This window comes from Macrobrachium rosenbergii, chromosome 11, assembly GCF_040412425.1.
Source record: "Macrobrachium rosenbergii isolate ZJJX-2024 chromosome 11, ASM4041242v1, whole genome shotgun sequence".
Taxonomy (NCBI): domain Eukaryota; kingdom Metazoa; phylum Arthropoda; class Malacostraca; order Decapoda; family Palaemonidae; genus Macrobrachium; species Macrobrachium rosenbergii.
This window is the reverse complement of record NC_089751.1, coordinates 36,402,841-36,423,183: the sequence shown is the minus strand read 5'-3', so window position 1 is coordinate 36,423,183 and position 20,343 is coordinate 36,402,841. Positions and strand designations below refer to the sequence as shown.

The 20,343-nt window shown below is 38.3% G+C and overlaps 1 protein-coding gene across 6 annotated transcripts in view; it reads right to left on the bottom strand.

Annotated features, from left to right (window-relative positions):
- The window catches only part of dachs (unconventional myosin-IXb-like dachs), a 409,496-nt gene that overhangs the window by 187,997 nt on the left and 201,156 nt on the right, over window positions 1-20,343 (bottom strand). For 2 of the 6 annotated variants that reach the window (XM_067111609.1, XM_067111610.1), the window contains exon 1: window positions 13,155-13,378. The exons of 3 other annotated variants lie outside the window; for them this stretch is intronic. In XM_067111609.1, coding sequence (XP_066967710.1) covers window positions 13,155-13,245 — 91 coding nt within the window. In that variant the 5' untranslated portion in view covers window positions 13,246-13,378. Of the gene's footprint in view, window positions 1-13,154; window positions 14,128-20,343 lie in introns of those variants that run through there. One more of the 6 variants, XM_067111611.1, reaches the window with a different exon arrangement.

Sequence of the window (20,343 nt, the reverse complement as noted above, 5' to 3'; positions counted from 1 at the left end):
CACTTGCAAGATAGGCAGGCTGTCTCTCGTCGACCCCAGCTAATTATATCATTGACATTCCTAACCATGCTAAGTTTACCCTCCCGGCTATGCCCATAACATAGTTGGAAGCCAGCATCATTTTGTAAATGTGCGTGCGTATGTGTGCTTCCTGTTATTTTCCTCCCTCCCTCTCCCTTGTATAAAACAGCCTGCGGTGGCTGTTTGAGGAAGCTGGAAATTATATCTGGATGCAAACACTCGGAATACCTCCCAATGAGTACATCCACTTCCTTGCGAGGAATTTACCTGTACTAGTCTCCACGGATTTTCCTCCAAATGCTTTCTTTTCTAACCATTACATACTACAATAACAGTCACCTTGACAGTATTTTCTCTTTGCTACCGCATAAGAGCAAGATGCATCTAAAGATCATTTACGATAAGGTATTTCATGTAATCAGCTTCCAATCACTTCCGTGAATTCCCAAAGCAATGCTGCCTCCAGACACTTTGGCTCCATTCTCCAACATCCACTGCAGTCATTCAGTCAGCCTGTGTTGGCCAACATCATGTTTAGCACTACATTCAGTCGTTTCAGTTTCCTTTCTCGTCAGTATACTCAGCTACTTCAACTCTTTTCCACACTATAATTTATTATCACTTTAACTAAATTCCTCAGTATCACATCAAGTTATTGTTCCACCATTCTTCATTCATATTTTTAATTATTTCCGTCCCCTAACACAATCCTCGTTTACTTCAACTTCATCCCAAAATATCTTCTTCAACGGTCACTCCTATTTCATTCTTCAGCAAATCGAATTTCATTCATCAATATCACCTGCTGCAGTCACTCAGTCCGTGCTCAGACGCCACCCTCAGTCACTTCAACTCTATTCCTTAAGATCAACTCCAACCAACGCGCTTTCATTCGATGATCATTCTCTGCTACTTTCCCTTCCACCCAAATAATGAGAGTCGCTTCAACCTTCTTCCTGAACATAACTGCATCAATTTTTTACCTAGGCATTTCAGTCATCTCGTTTCTCTACTTATTTACAACCTAATTCTCACTATATCTCCCAGCGGAGGAGACATTATATGATGAAAATAAGTTTCCAATTAATGCTCCTTCTCTCTCTCTCTCTCTCTCTCTCTCTCTCTCTCTCTCTCTCTCTCTCTCTCTCTCTCTCTCTCCGTTTTCGTACTTTTTTTCTTTTCCATTTTCATAGCCTGGTGATGACTTGCACCAAGAAAGGTGTAGCAAGAGACATTCCAAAGGCATAATCAATACGTTCAAATGCCTTTAGGTAAGAAAGAGTAATTATACACAAGTCAGCGACCCAAGCGCCACATCAGCCCATAAAAAAGGAACAAACAGTCTTAAATTCCTACGCGCGCTCACAATTCAATATTACTTGTCGACTGCAAAGATGACATCACGTGTTATGAATTATGCATGTGTTCAGTTGCATCCTGAGGGCGCATCTACTGAGAGGATGCTCTTGCAGTCCCGCACGCTCCTTCACATTGTGCTACCACAGTGACTGAAAAAAATGTATATATGCCACGCTTTAAGCCAGTGCCATCTACATCTCAAAGCATTAACAGGAATATCAAGAACCATTAAAAGAACGCTTCACACTGCCCTCATTCCTGTACACTGCACAGGTCATAGCGTACGACCGCAGCAATAACCTTCTAAAGAAAAACAGAAAGAGGTGGAAGAAAAGGGAATACAGTATTGGATTTCGTGCCAAAACCACTGAGGTCAGTCGCGAACCGTAGCATTGGCAATACTGAACCCGGGTGGTATAATCCTTAGGGCATATAAAGCAGAAGCTGGAAGATCGGAATGTGCCCGTACTGTTCTGTTCTTTTTGCTACTGCATGGCTTCTCTGGGTAAAGTAAATTCAGTGCCAAAGTCAACCACAGTTTGAGTTCCACTTATTCTGTGTGAAAAATAAGTTTATGTTTCTGCGCAGAGAAAACATCCACAGGTCAAAAGTTTATAAAGAGTATCAAGTGTAACACTTCCTGGAAACATCTGGATAAAATATAAAAAAGAAAATATGTCAAGATTAAAAGGTGAAGATCACTATATACATTGACATCTAAATCTCTCCATTTATTATTTCATGGCTATTCTTTGAAACCGGGCCAAAGAATAGCTAATCCTTGACGTAGGGATTAATTACAAGAAATAACTGCGGGTACCTGGAATGCATAACAACGAATTATGGCCAAAGATCGCCTTAATGTCTTCCGAGGAAGACATACGAGACCACCCACTCAGAAGGGAAGAGGACCCACCGACCGATCGAGGGTCTTCAGGGGCCCCCCGAGATCTTGCCCTGAATTACACCTAAATCGCCAGTACGCTCGTAACCTTCTTTCGGGGGGAGAGAGAGAGAGAGAGAGAGAGAGAGAGAGAGAGAGAGAGAGAGAGAGAATTTCTCTACTTTCATATCTATGCAACGGTTTTCTACCATTTGCACCTCCATTGTACTTTCCTGTTCTATTTATTCTTCCATAAAATACACTGAATTATATCTGCTCGGTTATAAATACACATGCAAGTCAGGACGTATGAATACAGGAAACCAGCGAATGCACCTTCACAAAGACAGCCATAAGAACAGTTATTTCAAATGCACCGATTCATCAAACGCCCTCAATTACGAAGCTAAGGCAAAGAGGAAAGGATACGACGTAACAGGGGAGAGAACTGCCATTAAAATGAAGAGGAAGCGAAGAAAATTTATAAGCAAGGGGGATTGAGTCCCGCTTCCTTTTCCTTCCATCCTGTTTTTCTCACTTCCATCAAGTCTGGGTACAAAAGGGGATTGGGGCTGCTCTCAAATCGGGCTTTGCTTGAAGGAAAAGGAAGTGATCCACAGACGCCCATGGCCCAACGCACGACCTTGGTTCGCATACGCGCCATGAGAGTGGACGTTAAATAAGGAATAATTACACTCAAAGTCATGTAAAGAATATATTCCTTATTCTCACGGCGACACAGTTCAAAGGTTAATTATTACATCCTGGCCTTGGGAAAAAGTGGAAACCTTTTCTGCACTGACTTAAACAATTATCTGTAACAACGTATATACGAACGTGTGCGTATAAAAAGACATAAAGACTGTTTTTTCAGTGAAATTATATAATCTCACACACAATTACAGCCTCTACGGAAAACCACAAGCTCCACTTATTACGTCAGACAGCAAAAATCAAAGCGTTGAAATGTGAGTGAAACTAGGCAAGGATCTGGTGATTACATTCACAAAGAACACCATTCGGCAGAGCATAATCCTCCGCTAAGCTATACTACTGGCATAGTTTCCCATATTACGTTTTCTCTACCGAATATCAGGAAGCTTAGGGTTTCTAAATTACATAAAAAGAGATGGTTTCTCCGTAAAAAAAATCGTCAAAATACAATGTCTACAATATTAATCATCTGGATGTTCGTCCGTTTACGAGAAAAAATAAATTATGCTAGCAAAGATAATGACGGACGTGAAAACATAAGTCATATATATATATATATATATATATATATATATATATATATATATATATATATATATATATATATATATATATAGATAGATAGATATCACTAAGTCCACGTCGGAAGGTGAGTGAAAACCAGGACTTTGAACAAGTACTTTCGTACTTGTTCCAAAGTCCTGATGGACTTAGTTATATTCTCAAGCACGCGTTCCTTCGTGTTGTATTGGATATATTATACATATTGTATATATATATATATATATATATATATATATATATATATATATATATATATACATGTGTGTGTTATGCCCTAGAACAAGGTCAGATAGGGTCATAATCTCTTTCTACATCTGCTTTAAGAGCAGTGTCAAATCATCTTACATCTCTAAGATCCTCCGGTAGCAATGGCCAGCATTGGGTCAGCAAATATATATATATATATATATATATATATATATATATATATATATATATATATATATATATATATAATATATATATATATATATATCTATTAATATAAATATATATATATATACATATATATATATTAATATAAATATATATATATATATATATATACATACATATATATATATATATATATATATATATATATATATATATATATATATGTAAATGTATATATTATGAGGAATATAATGACAAGTACAATTGTCCACAAGTACCCATACACAGACTAACACAGACTTATGAAGACACCCTGTTCTTCTTCGGTTCTCGTACACATCAAGTAGCGCAATTATCTTGAGTCATACACTGGTTATGCCAGGCAACTCTAATACTCCTTTTAACCCGATGACCCTTCACGTAAAGGCGACCCGCATGTCTTCGCTCCCTGAGGTGAGTCGCTGGCGTTGATGAATGAAGAAAGAATCTGCAGACGGAGGAGAGAAGCTCTGAAGTTCGTGAACACTTTCGTATTGACAAAATTCTCTTGTGCAATTGATGGTTATATACATTGCATACACTGCATACCCTGGTCACAGTCACCAGATTCGTGTGTTTCTTGTAGCCACTATGACCCTAGTTGTTAAGAAGTTACTATGGATATTAAGTTCAGATACTGTATATATCTGCATGTATGTGTATTAGTATGTATATACATACCCATACACATATCTACATGTATGTGAGTATTGGTATGAATATACATACATATGTATATTTATGAGATCCCAAGAACCCTGGACGCAGCTAAAAGCCATCTAACTGTCAGGTACAAAATTTACGGTTCAAGTCAACATGGTTGACCTGAGCGTGCCCACTCGCCTGTAACTACTTAACATATATGAAGTTACAAGGCGAAATGACAATGTTTAAGGTGTTCTGATACCGTCTCGAGGGAAAATAATAAGAAGAGATTTCATGGGACGGATCAAATCCAATTTTTAACGGGAAGTGTAAGCAAACAAACAATCTGTTAATGACGGCGCGTTGCTGATGACCCTTTTGTAAGCATATGAAGCAGCTAATGCTGTGGAAGTCTTCTGCACAAGGCGGGGTATTCACCCAGGATTCAGTAGTTAAAGCATGAATGTGATACCACTTATTCAAACCACTCAGTGTTGAAAAATATTGTTCATATCGTAATAACACAATATGGTCTTTTTACAGTATATTCTGAAACTAATCAAAATCACTAAAATTTCAAAAATCAGTAATAAACCGACAACATGAAGTTTAAGGAAACTTTCGATGAAAATATCTCGCGTAAAACTTATTTTTTTCCTTTAATCAAAAGGCAATGAATGAAGCAACCTGTGCTTCTATCTGTCCCAGGTTTGATAAAGAAAAACACTCTAACAGAAAGCGAATATCAATTTTAAAAGTTTTCACATATTATGGTAATGTTTTATTCATTCAGAGTTCAAAATTAAAACCAATGATACGTGCCATAAACCTATGCACACACACACGAAAACTGTTTCAGTCTTTCTTGTAAACAATTCCTATTAAATGCTGATGCACATGTGTCATCCACTTAGCATCTAGACCAAAAGTATACAGGAGAAGAAAAGTCGTCGCTATAGTATTGCATTTTATTCTCTGCCACCGACAGCTGTTTCAGCCTTTAACTCATGACTTTCATCAGGGTTACAATAGATCCAGAATAAACTACACTCCAATGCACAGTTGAGCATAGTAAATAATAATCAGAATCAAAGCACAAACTCAAATTATAGCAAAAATCAATACAAACAAGGCTCCCCAGCGCCAGTGGGTCTCTGCAGTGGAACTTCCTTCTGTTCGGAAAGAGAACATATCTGAAGACACCTGGTTATTCAGTGCAGGCTGTTGCAGTGTAATGCTCACCACTTCAGTGACCACAAGCAGATTGTAGCTATCTGCCTGGTGAGCAATTTCTGTATATAGTGTTGTTTACAGGTAGTTTTTTGTCATGTACATCCCCAAAATCCTGGTAGACGGCACCAATGTTGTAATGGGTTGTAACTGTGTGGCCAATATAGCTTACAAGAGAGAATTTAAATACTTCTTCCAAACACTTAAATTAGTAAACCAAGTGGGTCCTCAGTTCTTTGGGTCCCAAAGGGCAATGCTGTTCCCCATCACAAGTCTGGTTACTAGTTCTGGGTGGCTGCAGACTTTAAGTGACGCTCTTGCAAGGTGTCTTCAGTGTTCCGCCCTCGGTGATGATTCTCCAAAGGCCATCTGTTTCCTGTATATAAGCTGTCCTTTAGTCAGTTTCATGATAACTGTTAAAAGTTTTTCCTCAGCTTCCTTCCTTGTCTTGTTCTGGGCTTGTGCTTGGCACTCATTATTCTATCACATGCTGCTCGGGTATCCGTCGTTTGTCAACATCTACCTCACACGCTCCAACCCCCTTTGGACAGATTTCTAGGTACGTCAGTAAGATAAGACCCCTCTGATGTAAGCACCAATGACGGACCTTTTGTATGAATTCGGGCACTTCTGTTGCATTAAGGCAGCTTTTGTGTTTGTAAGTAGATGTCATATATTGGGCTTCTCTTTCAACAACATCAAGGAAAGGAACCGTCTCCTTTGTGCTGGCCTCAACTGTCAAGTTTGTCATGGAATAATTGGGTCTATTAATAAAAAAAAAATAAATAAATGCATGCAACGCTAGATAGAATAATGAATAAATGCAACTAACAGGTATGCATTGCTTAATATTTCAGGTTTAGGATACTTAAAAATTTTAAGCAGAAGACAGTTTAATATAGGATTTAAGTATCAAAGGTTAACGTACTTCGCAATGTTAAATGATTTTTACTTTCGGTTTCATTGCCATGAGTCCTTACAATAACTACCACTATCACTAATGGCACTTATATGACATATCACAATATGGACTAAACGAATTCTTGTCCACAGTATTCTACTTCTCTTGTTCGACAAACTGATAATCTAGAAGCACCACTGTTTTGCAAACACGTAATTACCACGTCAAATGCCACTTAATTTTTTTTACAGGTGACGTCAGTTTGTTCGGTTATCAAACGCTCTACTGAAAAACCACTAGCAGCCCGCTCCTACAATTTTCTAGTTCATTCTTCTGAAGAAGCTCAACTCGGAGACCCGGGTTTGTAATCCCACCCCTCTTCTTCTCCCTAGCCCATTGCGATCTCGGATGAAAGGAGGGGGGGGGGGCCTCCATGACCATATGACATCTGCAGACAAGCAGGGGAGACGGACGAATGATCCTGAAAGCTGGAGGTACATTTTACTCATTCGCAGAGTGAAGGAAAAGGAAAAAAAAAAAAAAACAACAGAAGACGTGGAAGTAATATTTGGAGCTGTGGCAACCCAAGAAAGTCCATCCAGCTACTTTTAAGTGGTCCAACACTGCTAATTTAAAGTCAATATGGCTGAGCTGTCTGTGAATGAACGCACTTGTACACACACACGCACACAGATACAGACTTGTCCGTTACACGACACCATAACGCAGGAAGTGGATAGATGGGCAGTCCTGCAAATGGGGGCAGGAGTCGGAGGAAGAATGAGTGAGGCTGTTGGCGGTGGTGGCGGATAAAGACAGAGGCCGGGGGGGGGGGGGGCAGGCAGGCAGGGGAGGAGAGAAGGGGATGTTGTTGTTGAGTGTTTGGCTGCAAACCTGATACAGGAATGCCAGTCGGGGCCGCTACCGACGGGCATCTCCGACCTCTTCATGAATGCCTTCCGACTGATCCCTCGAAAACTCTGGCCAGTCTTCATATTCAGACAAGAAGACATTACCAGCTCCATCACTTCTCAGCACTTCAGTGGGGAAGAACTTTATTAAATGTTAATATGGAAATCCTGAAATGAAGAATTCATGTAACAATTCAGAGAATTCCTGGACCAATGAGGATTAAGGAGCAAAGAAAAATACTTCCAAAATGTATCATTATTCAGAAAGAACTTTTGAAATAGCATATATATACACACTGTATGTATATATATATATATATATATATATATATATATATATATATATATATATATATAGCCAATGCCAGGCGACCTGACACCAAAGGACAGGATGCGGAAGCACAAAGAAGTTCTGCTAGTTACATAACTTCAGCTTTTAAAAAAAGGTGGTATTCTTCTCTAAGCTTCTGAGTCCTCCAGAGAAGAAAAGCGGCTGCTGTTGAAACGCTACCAGACACGATGATGGTCTCGGGTCTGACAACCTGCAACCACTCTACCCAGCTACCAGTTTACCAAAAGACCCGTTTATCACCACTAGGGAAGACCGCTTGCGTGCACCTGCGGTTCATGCTGGTGGCAATATGAGACTCTTGCTCTGGAGAGAGAGAGAGAGAGAGAGAGAGAGAGAGAGAGAGAGAGATCAAAGTTGCATGCGACAGTCATCGTAAGACTGCATTTGCTCGTCAGAATAATTTGGTGGCAATGTCAAAACTATGTTCTGAGAGAGAGAGAGAGAGAGAGAGAGAGAGAGAGAGAGAGAGAGAGAGAGAATAATAATTTGGTGGCAATGTCAAAACCATGCTCTGAAGAGAGAGAGAGAGAGAGAGAGAGAGAGAGAGAGAGAGAGAGAGAGAGAGAGAGAGAGAGAGAGAATAATTTGGTGGCAATGTCAAAACCATGCTCTGAAGAGAGAGAGAGAGAGAGAGAGAGAGAGAGAGAGAGAGAGAGAGACAACGTTTCTAATTCAACTTAGTTCTCTTTTACTTGTCACTAAGACTATTTGATCGACAGAATGGCTTTTGCAAAAGGAACGTACTCTACCATGCCTTTCATCTCAATACCCTTTTGAAGTCTGGATCATCATTCTTTCAGGATTCAACAAATCCGGTCTACTTAGACTTGAGAGAAATTATAATTCAAAATATCCTAGAGAAAGTATCAATAGCCAATAACGTTCTAATTACGTCGTCTAAACATAATGGTGCATTTCAAAAAGACCTACGATATGTCCAGTATTTCAAGAGGAAGGATGTCACAAAATCATAATGAAATGCGAGACTGAAGCAGAATAAGCGATTTTATAGCCTCAGATCACCTAGAAATGTTCAAACACTCTTTCACATTTTACTGACGTTCGCAAAAATGCAAAAATAGACTCAAGTCCGTTCTGCTGAAATCCGGGAGAAACCATTAGGCCTACTCAAAATTGGTTGGGAAAGATCAAACCAGAACAGTACGAACCCGGCTTTCGAAACTGCAACATTCGAGATTTAGGAAGATATCATACCTTACTGCCCTAAACAAGCTCAATAAAACATGCAACACATGCAATGAAGTATGTGAACAAAATCGGCAATTTAAAAGTTCTTTAAATGGAAAACAAATGACAATATCTTCAATATACAGTACACGTCTCTGTGTCTAGCCATAGAAAGAGGGACACGACTCGCAGATAAAAAACCAAGGCTAACTTTATTTGAGAGAGAGAGAGAGAGAGAGAGAGAGAGAGAGAGAGAGAGAGAATCACATCCACTTTTATTTATATAAAAATACATTTAATGATTCCGTAAGTTCGTGTTTTACACTGGACAAGGGGAACCAGCGAACCGTAGAGAGGAAAAAAAAAAACAGGTTCATGGAATAGGAACAAAGGAAAGTAAGGAATTAGGTTTTCTATCGTTTATATTCTAACGCTTCCAGTCTCTTTCTCTCACAACACTAGAGAGAGAGAGAGAGAGAGAGAGAGAGAGAGAGAGAGAGAGAGAGAGGGAGAGGAGGAGCTTGAAATTTCACGGAGATGCACCTGTTGGTGCTTTTTGACCTGTGGAGAACTCGGAACAGGTGTTAGGCGCTGCAACTAAGGAAACAGATGTTTAACTGATTTAAATCCCCGATAGCGTCATTCCGGATACAGGTGAAGCAATTAAAAAAGGACCAAAAAAGGATGGTGAAGGAGGAAATTGAATTTTAAAACACCAGAGAGAGAGAGAGAGAGAGAGAGAGAGAGAGAGAGAGAGAGAGAGAGACTCTATTTAGCTGTTGAATCATTGTGGTGCTTATACAACTGACATTTTAAAGCAAAACATAACAAACTTACACCATATGATACTAATAATACCTACACTGTTGGGCTGTGGGACAGTCTCTCTGAGAATGTCACGCAATTGGAAATTGAAAAGTTCAAGCGATGATGCAACGCAGTGCCACCCTAATACAATTCTCATTGGATTTTAATAATTTACTTACATTTTTATCCATTTATTTATTGATTTGTTAATTTACTTATCCTTTTTAATAAGTGATGTCTTCTGCCTGTATTTCCCTTTAGCTCCTGTTATTTCTTTCTAATGAATACCATATTCTTTGGAAGCTTGAATTTCAAGTCAACGGCCCCTGTAAGCTTGTTCCACATGAATGGGGTTCATCTTTCGAATAATAAAAATAACATATACATATTGTATGTATATACAAACGCATACAAACACATTAAACAAAACACACACACACACACACACACACACACACACACACACACACATATATATATATATATATATATATATATATATATATATATATATATATATGTATACAGTATGTGCCCGTATACACATATATACAAACATATACATGTATGCGTGTGCCACCTAGCATCTTCATTACACAATAAAGCTGAAACCCGGGAGGATGGCATATTCTGGATCTGACCATCTGAAGGGTAAAAGGTGTATGGAAATAATATATATACAGACATACATACAGACATACATACATACATACATACATACATACATACATATATATATTTTATGTGTGTACAGAAACTGAGGCGCCTTTAGTGCCTACAAAAAGGAAATTATTACATAACATCGAACAATATCCCATGACCAACAGAGAACATGATATTGTACTAACAATAATAAATGCAACACAATTACACACGTTTACCCAAGAAGCAGTTGTAGGATATTTTTAATCTAGTTGACTAATGAATAATGAATGACCCCAGTCAATATGCAAGTACCGATTAGATCGTACAAATAACCTCTGGAAAGAAAACAGTTTTATCATACAGTATATTGGCCATAGTTCCTCCAGACAAACTTCAAATAATGGGGAGAAAAATCAAGAACTGACTAAGACACACACACACACACACACAAATACTCCCATATTAAATTCGCCAACATCTTTTGAATGCTACAGCTAATCATTAACTTAATATAGGCTAAGGTATTATTTTAAACGCCTCTAATTCTCTTTCTTTTCACCTTAAGACTCAAATTCGAAAAGAACCTGGGATAATGAAAAGGAATCATCATTCATAATTCATTAAAAACACTGAATATTTTCCCATGTTATTGTAAGTGGGGAGCAAATTTCAACATTTTCAGTTTCACGTCTCAGATGTGAAAATATCTATTCACCATGGTAATCTAATAATAATAAAAAAAAATGCGTACGTTAAATACCTGTAGTTGTACGAAAAATCCCGTCCATTTCGATTTAAAATAATTTTTTACTATATTGCAATTCGATCACCTCCCAAAATGACCGGGCTGCCATAAAAGCGAGAAGCTGTGCTGCAAAAAAGCCAACTTAAGATAACGTCAACAGCAAGTTTCAGAAGCAAGATATACCATACACACACACACACACACACACACACACACACACACACACACACACACAACACAACTTCATGTGATTTCTTTTCTACTCCTGGTTCATAAAATAGGCTTGATAAATATCTTATATAGCTAAATTCAGAAACCGTTACAGAAATATGTATACACATCTCTCTCTTCCTCCATTTAACACTTTACACCAATGCTGTCTCAAAACATAAACATGCCAAGCACAAAACACAAAAATCAAAGAACGCAAGCGCGTATGTGTGAATGGGAAGTAAGAAGAGGATTTTGGGAGGGAGGGAGGGAGGAAGGGGGGGGGAGTAGAGTTGTCATCCAGGTGTCCTAATAGGACTCTTCCGCTGGCGAAGGGAAAAAAATCACCTCAAGGTCTTGCTTTTGAACCACAGTGCCAAGAGGTCATGGGTGCAATATCATCATCTCATATCATTAAGTCACAAACTACGTCCTATTTTCGAGGGGAACCAGAAGCCAACTGGTTTAATCTACTGCTTTGTAATAGGGTAAGAGAAAATATATATATATATATATATATATATATATATATATATATATATATATATATATATATATATATATGTGTGTGTGTGTGTGTGTGTGTGTGTGTGTGTGTGTGTGTGTGTGTGTGTACTCGTATATACGAATACTATGAAAGATTACTATTTGAATTTCGACTTAACTGCTTACAAAAGACAAAATAACAAACCAACTTTGGAGAAACACTCAAAACGGAGAAAACATTTACAGTTAAAGCTCTTTACCGTCGTGGAAAAACGAGTCAAGTAACAGTGCAAAGCCGATGAGGTAAGCGTGGAAAATGCCTGCATGGAACCCTCACGATTCCAATGATGTAAGAGCAAAACGCTCTCTCTCTCATCTGCGCCATAAAATGAACCTCGCGAGGAAACAAACAATAGGATGGCGAACTCTATTATTACTCTACACCCACGTGGTGGTGGAAGTAGAGACTATTCAGGGTAAAAAAGTAATGACTAATAACGGGTACTTGGATTAATCCTGGATACTATTCATCGACCAATAATAAAGTCTGTCGTTCATTATCTAAGAAAGAGGAAAAGTACATTATATACCAGAAAATGTATCTTAGGAATTATAGATACTCCTCTTAAAGGTAAAACTCCCACTATTCATTTATTTAGGAAAAAAAAGGGGTTTTTGAACTGGAGGTTAAATCCACCGAGAATAAAATATATGTCTGATATCGAAGGCATTATCAAGTACCCGTGCCCATTTCTTTATTTAATCTTTCCCAACCCGTGGGTATAAAGAGTACTCTACCACTATCATTAGCAGCTGCAACTTTATAGCATCAAGCTACCAGACACACAGTAGTTCGAGAGCTTCCTATTAAGTGGCTGTCAATCATGGGGCTTCGTGAGCAGCTCCGCCTCGTAATCAAAGCATCGTTCGTGTCTCAACCAGTTTCGTACCGACGATTATTTAGACCCCTTAGGACACGAGGAGGCCACACCATAAAGTTAGGCGGACTTACTTACTGACTTCTTTGCTTCATACCGGAGGCAAAAGTGAGATATTGCTGTGAAGGTGGGGGGACTTACCTTGAAGTTTCTTTTCGGTTTCCCAGAATTTCTGCAACTCTGTAAAGTACTTGTCGAGTATGAACACCTTGGAGAGCCCTAGCGTTGCCATCCTAGCTGGCCGTGATGGGTGGGCTGCCCCAGGGGAGCGTATAGCCGCCACCTTTGATCATAGGGCAGCTCTCGGGAAAAGGTCCTTCCAAGCACATCGGGGGCAACACCACCAACCTCGGAGGTTTTGGGTTTGTCGTGTTTTTCCCCTTTCCTCCAACCCCTCCTCCTCCTCCAATGCCACCGCCTCCTTCTCCACCTGACACTCCTCTCCACACCACCACCACCTACCCCAAACCACACTCCAGTAGCTATTTGTCAGTGAGCTGGTTATGCCCGCCACTACTCACTACCCAACTTCGCTACCCGTCTCCTCCTTCAAACACACGCACACTCACTCACTTGGCTCCTCCTTCACACGCAATGGGGCCGTGGTCACTCTTGGCTCTTATCTATAAGGCGTTTCTCTCTTTTCCTCTCCCTTTGTGCCCCGAGACACAGTCCGCCTCTGCCTGAAGGAATGACCGATTTATTACGGCGTGACAGTCATCAATTATTTTTTTCTTTAATTTTACACAATGCTGACACCAAAACAAACTCTTCCCCGAAGGCCGCTGCTGCTGCACAAGAAAAAGACGAAAAGAAAAGAAGAAAGAACTGTTACGTATATGGCACAACAATGAGCAGTAATCCTCTAAAACCTTCCTCCCCAGTGGGTTTCCTACGATACAACTACATTTCCACAGACCATCGTCACCATAGGCACGACCAAGGGGTTCTGGAGTATTGGCAAATCACTAAGAATTTCCGGAATCATGGCGGGTATGGACGACTCCGTGATGTCCCTCCATCTCGCACACTGTTCACCTCATCACTGAGCCGCAGCAGGAGGACCAGGAGAGAGACAAGACCAGGTGAGCGGCAACCAGCCACCACCACCAACAGCCTCCCGAACGCCACACCTGACCACAGAGGGCAGCACCGCGCCAGTCACGTGGTACCCGCTAACGCTCGTTCATTGGCTACACACCACAAACCGTATCTACCTGTAGCGATTTTAAGTAAACATTCCAAGTACGTAATACTCGGCATTATCGTCTCCATCGGTGATTATGCAAGGGAAGGGCCGAGGTCCATTGCTATCAGGCTACGCAGAGATCCAGGAGGAGAGAGCATTTCCAGCCTCATATCCATCACAGAAGTAAGTCCCAAAAGAAAAAAAATCTTGGTGGCAACTGGTTTTGAAGTCTCTCAACGTGCCGAAGAAACGAAGAAGAGGAAGAAGAAAGTGAAGAAAGGGGAGGACTGAGCGGTTGGGTCCCGCACACAGAATAACACGGACAAGCCACCACCACTAACACTACTACCACCACCACCCTCATCACCATCACCATCATCATCATCATCGGCATCATCATCCCTAAGGGTATATGTTGACCATCCTACCGTCCTGCTCCTTATATTCTTGGCTTCCTATAGGACGCAAACGGATATTCTCTCCTTCTCTTCCTCGCCCTCAAAGGATATCAGCAACGCACCATTGTTCTCAAAAGAAGACAATTTTCGAGATAATACGAATTTGTCACGATGTAAATCATCCGGACATAATCTGATCATACTGCCATCCCCGATGGCCGAGATGTCATTCATTCCATGGCCAGTGTAAGGGAAACTCACTCTTCCAGCCAACTGCATGGGAGTTGACTTGTGCGTGGCAGCGACGAGGTCCGGATACGATAGCAGACAGTAGATACTTGAAGAAGTGGTCTGAAGGGTAAGCCAACCCTTTAACCTCTACCGCGTCTGCTCTAATCATACCGAATTTAATACGCATGCGGAGTGAACCACTTCATTGGCAACTTGATTTAATAATCAAAAGAGTCGGTGGTGGTGGGGGGGGGGGGGTGTCAAAGCATAATGGAGATGGGAAGGGCTACTGTAGGGATAGGACGTCAGCACAAACTATCTTACGTAACTTATCAACACGCCCTGTTGGAGGATTGCTGCTAAGAGTTGTCATTGTTCCTTTTATTTAACGCACTGACACTGTCCAATTAGCCTACATATAAAATTCATACTGATTGATCTGGTCTTATGCCAGAATGGGCTTTACTCCTGGAGCAATCCGTTAATAGACATACTATGAAGCGTTGCGTCATGTCATATATAACAGAGAGAAATAAAAATTAAGAAAAAGAAAAAGAAAGCAAGACGGGAAGGTGAAGGAGTTCTAAATTAATTTCGGTGTAGCGTGTGGTTTCGTACCGGAAGCCCTAAAATAAACTCTACGACTTTTTACGCCACGTTTCATTATGTAACGTACTCTAGGAAGAGGTGGGAGGGAATACACTAACCTTGATTGAACCTTCACGCAACTTCCAGTGATTAAATAAGAGCGACTTTAACAGGTCGACAGAGAAGTAAAGAACTAGCTCCATTCTTTTCCTTCCATCATATTCCATTTTCCTTCGATCCTCACTACTTTCTCATTCCCGTACTCAAATCTCTATTTCTCCATACCTTTTTTTTTGTCTCTCCCTTTTCTCTCATTTAATTCATCTTTCTCTTTTCTTGCAGCTCTTCTTTTCACTGAATATCCACGTTTCTCTGTACACCGCCCAGCCTCCTCAATTATTTTTCCTTCACTTTGTTCCGCCAGTGCACCCTGTTTTTCATCTAATACACCACATCTTCTATTCCTCCTTTTCTGACAAAAATGTTACTTTTGTATAGCCAGCGAAAGGACACACGGTCAAAACGGCGCTGGGAAACAAGTTGGCAAAAGAGAGAGAGAGAGAGAGAGAGAGAGAGAGAGAGAGAGAGAGAGAGAGAGAGAGAGAGATGCGTAAAGATATAATAGGGTCACTTCTTGCCTGACGTCAGACGCAAACGTCACATAAAACACGTGTCGTTGAACAAAGACTTTTCTCATCAGAAGGTATTCTGACGTCAGAGCTGGCCAGTATAGTGCAGGTCAGCTCAAAATACTACGAAAGTTTTGTTCGTACCAGTAGGTAAACAGAAAAAGCCAATCAACATACACTAAATTTATGACTCGACACCATCTTATGCTAACAGAATTTTAGACTTGCGTTTCGCTATATTTCTCAGACTTGCTGGATTATGCTATACTATTTTTTTTTTTTAACTTTACTCTATGACCTCTAAGTTTATCGTAATTTTCTCATAATTTTCTCGTGGCTATCATCAGTGACACTTTTCATTCACTCTTTTTTTTTTTTAACAATCCCGTTTTCTCTTCGTATTTTATCCTGATTCTAATTTCCACGCTCACTTTATGCTTTTTTAAACTAGCATGCATCCAAACAGAACACACAACTGGTGTACATAAAACTTAGAAATTGTAAATGGTCTTTGTTATTTCACACTATCTCAAAGTCAAAAACTGCAAAAAGTGAAATTCACAATTCTTTCACATTTCCGCACGATTCACAATACTCTTGTATATCCTATGATGAGTGGTATGAGATGGGACATTGGAGAAAAATTTCTTCTTACACATAGATGAACATAACGACATTTTCACACCTCTCTCTCAATCAGTAGCCCTTGCCAAATTTATATCGAAGGACACATCACAAGTTCATTTAAGCATCACAGAATCACTCATTCATAAAGCGAGAATCATGCATAAATATGCACACTGTATTAAGTGTACTCCGCAAAACTTTTTCATGTTTCTAAATCGACTTCATACAAGAAATTGTCAAAGAAAAAATTGAGCTTTTCTGGAAGCAACAGAAAAGGACTTACTTTGCATTTAATTCACAACAATATTAGCAAATCAAACAGCAGTAGAGATTCTCCTTTTTTTAACCACTAATTAACGATGAACTGATGAAACCCTCCCGTTGCCTAGTACACCCCTGATATGAATTAGATGAACTGCAGAAAAAACTTCAATTATTGAACATAATATTTTTCAGCGATTTTATATGGAAATATCTTGCATATTACCGAAACTTATATTTAGCTTTTCCTATCGGGTAAAGCTCACGAGAGCCTCTGCTCTTATTTCTAATACGAATATGAACATGAATTGATTATTTTGTTTGTGAAAAACATATCTTAATTAAAAATCTAAAGAAAAGCTATGAAATTTCCTGGTTACATTTAAGAGAAATTTCCCAACACGCCCAATCGACATTTGTAAGCTTTATTTTGATATACTACAGGAACCACTAGAAGGTAACAAAACAGAATCGAATTGCTTTCAAACAAAATTCAGTAAACCATCTCTTATGCTTCAACGAAAGATACGGTCGAATCGTCAGAGTTTCCATGTACACGTCAATCATTAAAAAAAAAAAAAAATACAAGCGTAATTCTTTCCGTCTCCTAACCCAACATTTCATTACAAAAGAGCTCCAGTCAACTAAGGAGAATCCCCTAGCCCCCAGACGTTACGCCTGAAGAATAATTCGTTCAATAAGGACATCCTTGTCAAATGACTGGAAACGAGTCACCGATCCGTGCGGAGCTAAATCATGAATACTAAATAGGTTATTGATCTATCGGAACAAGCGCATTTCGATGAAGTGATTCCCTTGGGAATGTTCCCATACTAAGAGACCTTCCCCCTGAGGTAAGTTACCTTTTTCCTCCCATACACCAACCAATCATCCCTAGCAGCAACACCTACAGAGTCACTCTGCCTACCCCCTATTGGCTGGCAAACACTCCAGCCCAAAAGAATTCGCCTCTTCGAATTCCTGATGTATGAGGGATAAATTTCAGACTTATATATATATATATATATATATATATATATATATATATATATATATATATATATATACATATATATACATATATATATATATATATACATATATATATGTATATATATATAAATGGTACTTTTGCGTATTTTGCAATTTCTTGAGAATTAGTCGTAATATCAATAGTTCAGTTTACCTACGTTTCAACAGGAAAAAGGAAAAACACTATACCATGCACAGCCACGCAAAACCAAGAGGAAAAAACAGGGGGCTCTTTTCCTTTTTATATATATATATATATATATATATATATATATATATATATATATATACATACACACACACACACACACACACACACACACATATATATATATATATATATATATATATATATATATATATATATATATATATATATATATATATATATAATATTTGCTTTTATAGCAGCTTTCCATTTAATAAAGGTTGCCCATAATCCTATCCTCTTTCATGTTTTTATAGGTAACCTTTATTGGAAATATATGTATGTATGTATGTATGTGTATATATATATATATATATATATATATATATATATATATATATATATATATATATATATATATATATATATATATATATACTGTATATGGTGTGTGTGTGCGGCAGCTTTAAATGTACTTACACGTGGAGAAATTCCTTCCCAACCCCATGAATCACATTACAGTGACATCATACATCGTCTTTAAAGGTAAAAAAAAAGTATATGATTAAGGATAATGAAAACACATTGAGAAGCCTGAAGCTCGTTAGAACCGATTTCCTTCATGGCAGAAGGAACGTCGCATTTATTCAATTAAAAACAAACCTACATAGCGGGAGGGGGAGGGAAGGTGGTGGGGGGAGGGGGGGGTGGATAATCAAACAGTAACCAGAGTATCATTTACAGTATTTGTCTTTATTCATACTTGTCCGAAAGGATGCACGCAAAAAACAGTCTCCATTATTACTTTTCAATTTGGACCCAAATAATTATTACATCAAGTCGGCATGACTTTAATTCATCCAGTTTCCTTAGTTTATTAGCACAATAAATAGCATATAAGATTTTTATCTGAAAATTGTAGTAATTTGTACTTTACTGCATTTCTTATTATCAGAGCTATAATTTAAAAAAATTCAACTGTACTGAATATTATTTTTCATTACAATTACGTGTTATTTCATTTAAGGACATGTTCACTGCGTAAATATTACAATATGAGATTTCTATAATGCCTTTAATTTATAAGGAATTATATTAATTCAAGGAGTTGAAACGATACTTGCTTATTCACTTCACGTTACATCCATTACTTGAATTTAAATGGACTTTTTTCATTTTTTGATCACGCGGTTATAGCTTGAAGTTGAATTGTTTTAATTTGTTATGTACAAAAAATGCCATGTTAAGTTCTAACTGGTCATTAACATTATGAGTTTGTTTTACTATGAAGAGAATGAAAATTTAAAAATTTTATCTAATATCGGTAACTTACAACCTATCATGTTCTTGTCATAAATTACGGCTGGTTGTCAATCTTTTCTAAAAACAACTAACAAAACTAAAACATATCTCAATTATCACCAACATCAACCACTCAGTTCTGTAAAAGTCTATCTATCTCTCTCTCTCTTTCTCTCTCTGACACATACCCCCATAAACATCACGCATTCGCACGAAATAATATCTAATTTAAGCGCGTACCCTTTGTACCCCCTTTGCCATTCATCTCTGTGTGAGCCTGCTGCTCGCACGCAGCCAGCGCCCCTAGTGGCCAAATGTCGCAAGAGAAAAGAGAGGGAAGCTGACATTAACCAGCGTCCCTTACTGCATGATTTACATCCCTCTAAAGCATAATCGGGACGACTATGAAATATATGATTACATATCATGGGTGATTCGTCTTCATAAATAACGCTAAAATTCAGGACGACTCAACAGCATGATTTCATCATTCAACGTCCCACGCGGCGTCGCAGTAGTGTAATTATAAAAGGGTGTTTTCAAAACATCGTCGTTATCTGTCTGTGAACACATTATTTATATAGTGTGTATAAATAAAGATAAATATATATATATATAATATATATATATATATATATATATATATATATATATATATATATATATATATATATATATATATATATATATATATATATATATATAGAACCATAGGATGGCCCTGAGCTATGGTTCAATGTATGGCATACCAAAGACCCACAAAAATAATGTATATATACAGTATATATATATATATATATATATATATATATATATATATATATATATATATATATATATATATATATATATGTCAACACCAAATACAAACAATCAGCATCTTATTTTTACTGAAAACTGCTTTGACATTACTGTCATCATCAAA